At 39.9% G+C, this 11,517-nt stretch overlaps 1 protein-coding gene across 1 annotated transcript in view; it reads right to left on the bottom strand.

Moving 5' to 3' along the window:
- Positions 1 to 1,038: 1,038 nt before the first annotated feature.
- The window catches only part of RALGAPA2 (Ral GTPase activating protein catalytic subunit alpha 2), a 401,573-nt gene continuing 391,094 nt past the window's right edge, over positions 1,039 to 11,517 (bottom strand). The window contains exons 38-39 of the mRNA XM_090285992.1: positions 3,152 to 3,273; positions 1,039 to 1,082 (exon numbers count right to left, since the gene is read on the bottom strand). Coding sequence (XP_090142118.1) covers positions 1,057 to 1,082; positions 3,152 to 3,273 — 148 coding nt within the window. The 3' untranslated portion in view covers positions 1,039 to 1,056. The remainder of the gene's footprint in view (positions 1,083 to 3,151; positions 3,274 to 11,517) is intronic.

The following is an 11,517-nucleotide window of genomic DNA, read 5'->3' as shown; positions in this document are numbered from 1 at the left end:
GATTTCCATACAGCTCAATTTTCTGACAATTCAGGTTGTTTTGAGAAATAGTTGCAATTTTCTCTGTGGTTGTGCGAGGAGGTGAAGCATGTTTACCTACGCCTCCATCTTGACTGGAAGTCAGCACAGCTCTTACTTATAGTACAAACTTAAAGGCTGAGAATAGAGTACTTCCTTTTAGAAATGGGCTGCTTGCTGCTACAAATCTAGTGTGAAATGATTTGCATTCAGGTTATTCTCCCTCTATGTTAACAACAGAGACCCTTAGAGCAAGGATACAAAGAAAATCTGAGCACCCCTAATTCCTCAGATTGTGCATATGCATGTGAGCAGGAGCCCAAGGCCTGGCTTTGAGGACACTTTGGTCAGGATGGTCTGATTGGGTCCTAAGTAAACTGTGAGAGCTTAAGCCACTCACTGGGGTCAATTTTTCCAGTTGGCTTATTAGTGGGAAGAGCAGACTTCACCTCAATTTCTTAGTTTAAGCAGGTTGGCTTATCTGGGTTTGATTATACTTGCTCCAAGTTAATAAAAAACACTGTGAATAAGTGAAAAGTGTTTTCATCTCTAAAAGTGGTAATAGATAGGGGTAGGGATTCCTCAAAAGCAAAATTGGCATGTATACGGGAAGGGGATATGGTACTGAAAATGTGCTTATACATGGTACAGAAGTGCTCTATCCTCACTACACTGCTCCCAAGTTTCAGTTCAAATCAAACTCATTTGTAGTTCCTCCTTTTTAATCATTGTGGTGGGCAGATATGCAAAGCACTAAAAGAGAACATTACGCCCAGACTTAAATTGCATTCATGGATTGGTGTGATATATCTATATAAAATTTTATCACTTCACACTGAATACCCTAAACCCCAAACATTATGAAATGTGACACTGATGTTAATAACTTGAAAAGAGAAAGGACCAGCGTTTGTCTTGATAACCTATCTTTGGTTTCATGTCCTTTTGTACAGGTTTCAATGCCCACCCTTTGGAGTTGTCAGAATCTTCATCTGTTGAGTGACATTGGCGAATGCAATGTTCTTGGAGAAGCTTATGTCAGCAGTCATGTCCAAACTGCAGGTCTTAAAAAACCCAAATTACTCCTATAGTCTCACTTAAGATGTTATCTACACACTGACTTATTTGAATTGATTTAATCATAACATTTTTTAAAAAATCAAATGAATTTATATAGAGGCTAAAATATACCTAGAACATAAAGTTCATCAATATTTGTTTCAATAATCAAGAACCTTAAAAATGTAACAGTTGAGTTGATGAATGTAAACATCTAGTTATTATTTAATTTCTTTAATTTTAGGAAATAGAAAACTTCCTCAAGAGTTAAAAAAACAAAAGAGCCCTGGATGCTGTGGCTCAGTGGATTAAGCACCAGCCTATAAACCTGTGAACCAAAAGGTCACTGGTTCGATTCCTAATCAGGGCACATACCTAGATTGCAGGCCAGGTCCCCAGCTGGGGACATGTAAGAGGCAACCAATCGATGTTTCTCTCCCTCTCTTTCTCCCTCCCTTTCCTTCTCTCTGATAAATAAATAAAATCTTTAAAAAACAAACAAATAAAAAGCACTGAAAAATTTCAAGCCGCAAAACATGAGGGTGTAAAAAGCAAAATGAGATCTTTAAAAAAATTAGCTTTGCTATAGATCTTTCATGTGCTTTCACCAAATGTTGGAAACAATTTTATACCTCTGCCTAGACTGGATATGAAATCTTCATTTCCCTTGAAACTGATATATATTTTTTTGTTTTGTTTTAGATAGAATGTTGGCAGAGTGTATAAAAGAATTCAATTCACAGCTGTTCTACCTTTTTTAATGTAGCAAATGTTAATCAAAGCTTTAAGGTATAAGCTTTTCTCATGTTATTTAGTATTCCAGTTCAACAAAGATCAATAGAGGCCATCCCTGTGTTTCTTGACGCCTCACCAGGAAGCAGAGGTGTGATTATGTAAATTGTGCAGCTCTGGTACCAAGGCCAGCTTGCTTATCTCCCAGGCCTTCTGCCTCCTGCTCCCGGCTCCCTGTGCAAGTGCAAGCCTTTCCCGCTTATCTCCCAACAAAGCTGAGAGAGGCAAGGATTGAAGCCAGCGATGTTAAACAATGATGCATGGCTGATTTTATTTGGAAGTGATTTATTTCACTGAATTTAATTTTTTTCACTTTGTGTGTAAGATATTTGTTAAGAAGTCAGAATAGGACAAGTAAGGTGGTGTTCAGACACAACTGACACAGGTTAGAAATCTGTTAAGCACTCTAACAGTTTTGTCTACACTAGTGGAAGAAGGAAGCCCTTCATTGAGAATTTCAACATGCGTTGACCAAATATCCCATTTGTTTTCTGAAAGGCAATTAATCTATAATTACATGCAGAAATTTATAAGTACAGTAATTCTATTCTTTGAAAACAAAACCTCCCAGTAATCATAAAATCAATTTAAGTGGCAGTACACATTTCCCCCCCCAAAATTGTTAATATAAAAAGAGTTAAACCTAAAAACAAGAACAGTCATGAAAATTTCTGAAATTTTCCATTAGCCTAATAAATGAAAATGACTGTATACCAGTATCCAAATAGGTTCCACACTAGGTGCTGCTCTGGTTGGCGGCTGGTCCTTGTGACACGGGCCACGCTCCAGGGAGAAAGCTCACATGCTGCACTACTGTAATGACAGGCCTGGGACTCTGTCCTTCCATTTCTCCTGCATTAATCCCTGACCCGAGTATCTGGGCAGCATAATCCCCATTTAGCATTAGTATCAACGGCTTCAACTGTGAGGAACTCTTTTTTTGATAAGTAAGCACTGATTCAGGCATCGCTTTTAAACAACATATTCCCAGCTCAGCAAGAAACCCACACTCCTAAATGAACCAGAGCACATTACTGAGAAAAAGTTCATTAACCTTGCTAGATTTGGAGGTTAACAGTATAGCTGAAGAAAAGAACTGAGTGAACAGCTCGGATACAAAACAAATTAAAATGAATGTCACATTCCTTTTGATATTCATTAGTTGATTCAGAGGGAGAATGCTCTTCTTAAATTTGCAAGCATTTATCTGTGAAAAACAGGTGTACATCTGCTGCTTGAGTGCGTCTTAAGAGTGTGAGGGAAGAATAACGTAGACACTCACCCGTTCCACTGAGGGAGTAGCTTGGAGATGGAGAAAAGACTTGGGCTGCAAAATCCTCAAATGTCATTACTTCACGGTGGTTCTGAATTATTGCTTCGAGATACAGAGCTCGCTCTTCATAGCTGCGGTAATCGGTTAAGGAAACAAGTGCATGTGCAGAATGACACACATAACAATGACACAGTTTACTTTGTTTTACATTTTGCATGGAGGAAATTACCTTGCAAGTTCGTTAGCATCTGTCAGAAAATTAGATATTAGTCATGATTAATAACAAGATTCTGATTTTGAGACCTAAGTTTCTCTTAGATTCTAACTGAATCCAACACTAGTATTGACAAAAAACATGTATACACAGTTACAGATCAAATCAAAAGATCATTAAGACTGACTCAAACAAACAAAAATGGAGACACTGATTATGACAGCATCTTTTTCCCCCTTTTTATTGAACTTATTGGGGTAACACTGGTTAACAAAATCACACCGGTTTCAGGTGCAAAATTCTACAACACATCATCTGTACATTGTATTGTGTGTTCACCATCTGAAGTCAAGTCTCTGTCCATCATCATTTATCCCTCCTCATCCCTCCACCCTTGGTCCCCCAGCAATCACCATACTGTTGTTCGTGTCCATGAGTTTCTTTTCTCTCACTCTTTTATTTTTGCTCAGTCTCTCCACCCCTCCCAACAGCTGTCAGCCTACTCTCTACCTATGTGTCTGCCCATATTTTGTGTTTTAGTTCATCTTGTTCATTAGATTCCACATATGAATGAAATCATGGTACTTGTCTTTCTCTGACTGGCTTATTTCACTTAGCAAAGTGCTCTCCAGGTCCATCCATGCTGTCACAAAAGGTAAGATTTCCTTCTTTTTTATGGCTGAGTAGTATTCCATTGTATAAATGTACCACAACCTTTTAATCTACTTATCTACTGATGGACACTTGGGCTGCCTCCAAATCTTGCCAATCACAAATAACTATGACAGCATCTCTTTTCACTGACAACTGTGGGACAACACTGGATCTTCCTTTCCTAGGTCATTGATAAAATGTTATTTTCAGCCTACTGACAAAATTATTTGATACTTAAAGCAAGAATCAGTGATAAGATGGTGGTACACACTTTTAAAAATAAGCAAATGCATGTTACTGGGAATAGGAAAGGCCAGGAGGTAAGCTCTGAAGGGTCATCTGAGCCGAAAGCCAAGAAAGGCTACAAGCATCAGAAAAATAGGAACTAGTAAGTTGTGGAACCTAGCAGAGAGTGCACAAGGCAATAATTAAAAAAAGAAAAAAAGACTGCTGCCTTTTAATTAAAACTGCAGTCTGGAAGACACCCATTCAAATGTGCAATCAAAAACCAGTCACCAATAAAACTTATAAGCGTAACATGCCGAAGCAACTTTCCAGCTGTCTTAATAGGACCTCCTGTGTGTGGCCACCTTTCACAGGGCAGAAAGCAAATCTTCCCCTTTGTGTGTGGCTTCTGTTTCCTCAGAAGGTAAATCATGTGCTTCCAATAACAGGATAGCATCAGAACAATTTGACAGTGGATGGAGCCACCACATGTATGACTATGAATTAACACTTGGGGAAGTTGGCATGATGTCTCATTTCCCTCTTCTGTATCATTAATACCAAAGTGAAACGATGTGTTGTAGTTATTTCAAAAATCATGCTAATTTTCCAGAAACATAGGGAATGTGGATCATCATCAGTTTATTATCTGTAGTGCCAGAAGAACAAAAGTAATTCTAGCATTTCTCACTATATTTTCAAAACGGCCTCTTTAATGATGTAAGTTGTGACAATTATGCCCTTTTAATTAGCTTTTGATAGAGCATGTGCTTTCAAATTGGAAAATATTTTTGTTTTCTTTTGGCAAAATATGCACACTGATTTTTCAGTGCAGGTTATTCTTCCTTTTTCTCCTTCAGTTATATTCAGAGGAAGATTTTCACACCATGAGGAGACCAGAGGCATCCTAGGGCTGTGTAGCCACAAGTCAAATGTGGCTATCTAAATTTAAATTTAAATTAACTAAAATAAAAGAAATAGAAATTCAGTTCCTCTGTCCTATAAGCTTTATTTCAAGAACCCAAGAGCCAGCTATGGCCTGGGGTTACCATACTGGATGGCAGGCAGAAGATGCCCGTCATTGTGTAAAGAGCTACTGGGCAGCACTATTCCAGAATTTTTTCTTAGGCTTACTCTATGCAACTTTAAAAAATGAAAATGAGTTTCAAGATTTCAAAAGTGGCCCCTTGATGATTTATGATCTTTTGTATAGACGGCCATAACAGTCCGAGGCCTGGGCAGCAGGAGCCCGAACTGGCTTCTCAGCTGCAGGCTGGGCTCCTGGTGACTCATCTTAACTAACGAACAGGCTGTCAGACTTCCTCAGCAAGAGACGCCTGCTCAGGCCCAATTCTAGCGGGACCCACTGATGCCATTCACATTTCATTAGGAGCATGCCTATTCTGCAGAACACTTGGCTGTTGCCACAGCTTGGCCCTCCACGCATGGTCCCAGCAAGCCGCTGGTCTGCACGAACAGCAGGATGTTAGGCCTGAGTGGCCGTCTGGTGAACAGGCACTCTGACACTAAGCTGGCGCGTGCTGGCCCAGCAGGAGCTGAGTGAGGCGTGACAAATTACTCAAAGAGCTAAGCTAAACTTATGGCTGACAACCACCTGAGCCTTCGGACAGCCGTGGCTCACTGTCAATGCTCAATTCATGGAGCCTCTTTTCAGTCCACAGTTTGCTTGTGGGCTTGGGTTAGAGCAGGTGTATTCCTCTAAAGACCTGTCATGCTCTGCCTAGAATCATCCTGCTGCTTCCTGAAAGGCCCCACTGCGTCCAACACATCCATACAGTGCTCAGGACAATGGTGAACAAAATAGAAATGCGAATGCATTTTGCTAAATACGCTATTGGGAAGAGTGTCTGCTATGTTAATCAAGCTCATGTTAAACCTACAAAGGGATGCTATGTATAATACCATATAAATTGACCCCAGGCAGCAGCCTGTCATCCTCATCCTGCAAGACATTATCTGATTCTCATAAGCGTGTCCTTGTCAAGGCTGAGAGATCTGGGCTCCTAAGAGTGAGTCCAGCATTAGAGTTCCAGAGGGTAATGGTCAAGTTGTGAGATTATCGGATTCAATGAATATTTATGGTCTGAGTCTTACCGTAAGGCACTATGGGAGACAGCACAAAAAGGTCCTTCTGGAACTGGATAACTAGCAAATGTTTACTTTGTAGAAGCCTTCTGATCTCACCATTTATGCCCCTAACTGTCACATGCAGCACACACTCCCCGACCCCCAGGCTGGTCCCGTGCTGCTGCAGGAGCATTAACAGCACTAAACTGGGTGTTGTCATCTACACAAACATTCACTAGGGACTGGGATGAGACCAGGAGATCATCAAATGCATTTTCACTCATGGCTCAAGCCAGGGCATGTAAACGCCATGACAAAGGGAAAACAAACATCACCCCAAGTCTGGTAGTGTTTAGAGATAGCCATGGGAGCTCATGGGTGCCAAAAATCCTTTCTTTTAGAAGCTTTTAAAAATGTAGCTTTGGGATCTTAACTGAATTTATTAGTGAAACTACTAGCAAGGGTACTTAGGAGCAGTATCACTTGACATCTTCTTACCTAACATCCTTAGGACTTCCAAGCTGGTTGCTTTCTATTAAAAAAGGCACCTGGAAAAAAAAAAAAAGGCACCTGTAACTTAGATATCAGAAAGCTTATAAGGATCTTCTCACATGTAAGAGGTTAAGAGGTAAACTGGATGCTGGAACAATGCTGGGCAGTTGATGGCAGTGAAAGCAGGTGACTAAAGGGGCACTTGGTCACAAATCCAATTCCTATTTCAATATTAATCATTGCCCTTTATTCTCTTAAAAAAGACCACTAGCATGTGAAACTTAAATTCTGTTCTGAATTACTATCACATTAAAAACCACATATAGTACTTTCTTTTAAATAATTTATTTATTTGTTTATTTTTTATTTTTAGAGAGAGGGGAAAGGAGAAAGAGAGGGAGAGAAACATCACTGTGTGGTTGCCTCTCACTCGCGCCCCCAACTGGGGACCTGACGTGCAACCTAGTCATGTGCCCTGACTGGGAATTGAACCAGTGACACCTGGCTTGCAGACCGATGCTCAATCCACTGAGTCACAGCAACCAGGATCTAGTACTTTCTTAAAGAGCAATTTCCCCTTTAACTAACTCAATTCAGAGAACATTCAACTTACTAACTAGAAACCCATCTTGATTTCTGGTTATTTCTGAGTTTCTTTAATGATCCATTCTGTGTACATATCACGTAAGAATTTTTATCAAGTATCAAAATTCCTCTATTTGAATGAAGAGGTCATCTGTCTTCACTGGCTACATTTTAACAAAACTTCCAAGAGAACTTTCTGAGACTCTGATACATACTCTGCTGGGTTACAAGAGCCTCAGAATCCAAACCCAAGCTCCCAACTTTATTCTGATTATAATTTGTTTTAATTTTTAGAAATGGCAGCAGCAGCAGCAGCATTACATGAAGGAGCTTGCTCTTTGGAGAAAGACAGGTCTGGTCTAAATTCCAGTCCTGTCCCTCAGCTGCTCTGACCCCCCAGCCTCGGTTGTCTTATATGTAAAGCAGGGACATTGACATCTGCTCTCCGGGCTGCTGGGAGGATTAAAAAGAATCATATGAAGTATCAACCCAGGTTCCAGCACACAAGAGAAGCATGATAAATGTGGATTGCCTGCTCCTCCCACCCCTTTTATGTGGGCTTATGGGTCTGTTTACAGAAAGAACGTAGAGGATAAGCTAAAGGGAATGTCTGTGTCAGGCTCTGCATAAGCAAGCCTCCTTATTACACTGAAGCCTCATGAACTGGGGCGAGTCCTGTGGTCTCCATGTTTCCAACGAGGAAATGGAAGCTCAAAAAGCTCAAGTGGTTTGCTGGAGTCACAGTTACTCAGTGGTTCAATTGGGACTAGAACCCAGGTCTTCTTACCTTTACTGCTTTCAGCTAATATCTAGAATTCTGGAATACATGGAATTAAATTTAAGATTTCATGCAAGGTTGGGAGCTAAACTCCAAATGAGGATAAATCAATTGATTTAAATATACATGGGTATAAAAATCTACCTGCAACTTAGACTTGAGTACATAGCTTTAAGCTGAATCTATAATCACAGACCATGCTGACTTTATAAATTCATGAAAATAACAATTATTTCATTTTAATTTCTTTTTACTCATTCAGGCTATGTGTTTGTTGAGTGCTCACTTAGTACTTTTAAACTTCTATCTTGGAATAATACCTTTTAATCAAGGAAAAAGAGAACTGCTTGAAAGAATCTATAATGCAAATTGTATGTATACATATATTTTTTACTCTTGAAGCCCTTCTTGTGTAGACCTTCTCCAAACTTCCCAAGAGTGGACACCGTACTCAGATGGACAAAGCAGCCTGGGAGGGGACTGCCTCCTGATGTGTTAGTATGTGAGTGTTTTGTAGCAGTTTCTGTACACATCGTGGTTTTCCTTCTTAACTCATGTAGCCCCTTATTGTTGGACACACATTCTTGTCAATGCAGACTCTACTTCTCACAGCAACGATCTGCAAGGAGAGGGAGCCACATTTCAGCACTCCTTTGGAGGCTTCTGCCAACCCTGTGCCCCTCCGGTAAGTCATAGGACTCCCAGGTTTTGGTGCCATGTTTGTTCCATCCCTTACGTATACCAGGGTAGAGAAAACAGAACCTTTGCCTATAGTTTTACCATGCATGGCCATCTCATCTTAAGCATCCTTGTATCAGTTTTTTGGCTATTGTAAATTACCACAAATTGGGTATCCTAACACAACAGAAATTTATTCTCTCACAGTTCTAAGAGGCCAGAAGTCTAAAATCAAGGTGTCAGCATGGCCTTACTTCCTCCAGAGGCTGTAATGGAGGGTCTGTTCTTGCTTCTTTCCGTTCTAGTTGGCTGTTTGCATTCTTGGGCTGTGGCTGCCTCACTCCTATTCTTGCCTCCATGGTTTACTGCCTCCTCCTTTTCTCTGTGTGTCTCTTACAAGGACACTTGTCATTGGACTTAGGCTCACCTTGACAATCCAGGATACTCTTCTAATCTCAAGATCCTTAATTTATATTCGCAAGGATCCTTACTCAATACATTAATATTTATAGATTCTAAGATTAGGATGTGGACATATTTTGGGGGGGGGCACTGCTATTTGGTTTATTATAATCCTTGAGGACACTCTATGAGTCAGGTTCACCCTTACATCATCCATGCTCCATAACTTATGAATACCTAGAATTTGTGCCCATGGCTTTGTGCTATGATACTGCTGGATATATTCTAGGCAAAGGCAAGTTGTAAAAAGACATTAGGGAGTTTTCGATTTGAAGTAAAATTCTGCAGAGATAAAAACAAAGAATTGATACAAAACTTCTAGAGGAAACCATGGAGCACACTATGACCCTGGGATGTGCAATAATTAATAAGAAACAAAAACATTGAACCATAAGAGAGAAGATTAGTACATCTGGGTGCATTCAGATTAAGAGCTACTATCACCAAAGTATAAAGAAGGTAAAGCTACAAGGCACAAAGTGGTAAAAGGCATCTATAACACGACTGACAAAAAATAGTTTTCAGAATATATAAAGAACCCCTATAAATCAATAAAAACCCAAATAATCTACTAGAAAGATGGGCAAAAGTCATAAACATTTCCAGAAGATATACTATGAATGGACTTTAAGATACTCAACATAATTAATAATCAGGGATTATCAGAGCCACAGTGAGATACAATTTTGTATATACTAGACTGGCGAGACAAAAAATCTAATAATGCCAAGTGTCAGAGATGACGTGGGGCACAGTAACTCTCAATGCCTGCTGGTGGGAGGTAATTGACCCAACTTCTCCAGAAGGCAATTTGACATTATTCAGGAAAGGGCAGATGTGTATATTCCATGGCCCAGAAATTCCGCATGTAAGAATAATTATAATATTCTACTGACAACAGCAAAAAGAAAAAAATCATTTTTAACTTCTACTGACAAATGAGGCCACAAAGTAGAATACTATACAGCAGTGAAAAATAAACTACAGGTATATGTATTTGTATGGATGGAACTTAAAACAACATTCAACAAAAAAAAGCAAGTCATTGAAGAACAAGTACAGTGAAATTCTACTTACATAAATTTTAAAAACAGACACAGTGAAACATATTGCCTAGGGATATACACACACGCAATGAAACTATAACCAGGATTATTTCTGGGGTGAGGAGGAGGAGGTGGCACAAGGGAGGGTCTCAAATATATTGGTTAGTACAGATAGGGCCAGTCTCTACAGGGAATTGTTTCATTATTCTTTAGAACTTATATAAATGTTATATTTTTCTAGTATGTATAAAATATTTTGTAACAAAAATAAACAATCTGGTGAGAACTGCAACTAGCACTAACCAAATGGATCTTTCTCCATGCACTGGCAGGGCAGAATAAGCTTCTTCAAGCCCAAGGTGGATACAACACGTCTAAGTTTACTTATTAGAGATAATGGCAATAGAAAAGTCCACTTGGTTCAGACACTGAGAAGGCAGAAAACAGGCAGTGCTATTTTTAGGATCTTAGTTTTGGAAATAGACTAAAATATTAGAGTTCCAATTTTCAGAAAGTCATAGAAACTTTGACAGGTGGCTTTTAAAGAGCTCAAGTCAAACATGGACACAGAGGCCATTCATGGGGGTGGGGGTACTGCTTCAGTCAAAATATGTTTTTTAGACAAAAATACTTTTGTTAGAATTACCATCCACTATGAATGACAAAATGGGCTGAACTAGACTCAAAATACTACACATATAGCCTATGTGCATGATCTCTATACACTATCCTACTCTGCTCCTAAAAATTAATTTCAAGTGACTCTGCCATTATTAAACAGCAAGTGCGCTTTCACTAAGTGTGCATCCACTCAATCAATATGTCCCGAGTGCCCATCTGTGCTTGGTGATGGGCATGCATCTGGGGAATGAGACAGATGTTGCCCCCACCCTTGTCAAACCTGCATTCTAGCAGGGACAAGTTCCCCAAATAAGGCAGATTGTCCTTGCATTAGTGCCGGGTAGGAAAGAGGGGTCGAGAAAGGCATGGAAGTTTCTAAAGTGGCGGGAAAGGGATTAAATCAATGGGGATGTGGGTAGTGAGGGGGTAAGAGCTCTTCAGGCACAGAAAGGCAGGAGCTGGAAGGAGCTTAGGGTATTTCAGCAGGTGAAAGGTGACTGAAGCCAAGGATGGCAAGAGTGGGCAGGAGATG

This window comes from Furipterus horrens, unplaced genomic scaffold (genome assembly GCF_987537825.1).
Source record: "Furipterus horrens unplaced genomic scaffold, mFurHor1.1.pri manual_scaffold_8, whole genome shotgun sequence".
Lineage (NCBI taxonomy): Eukaryota > Metazoa > Chordata > Mammalia > Chiroptera > Furipteridae > Furipterus > Furipterus horrens.
The sequence above is the reverse complement of the archived record's forward strand: the minus strand, read 5'-3'. Positions and strand labels throughout refer to the sequence as shown.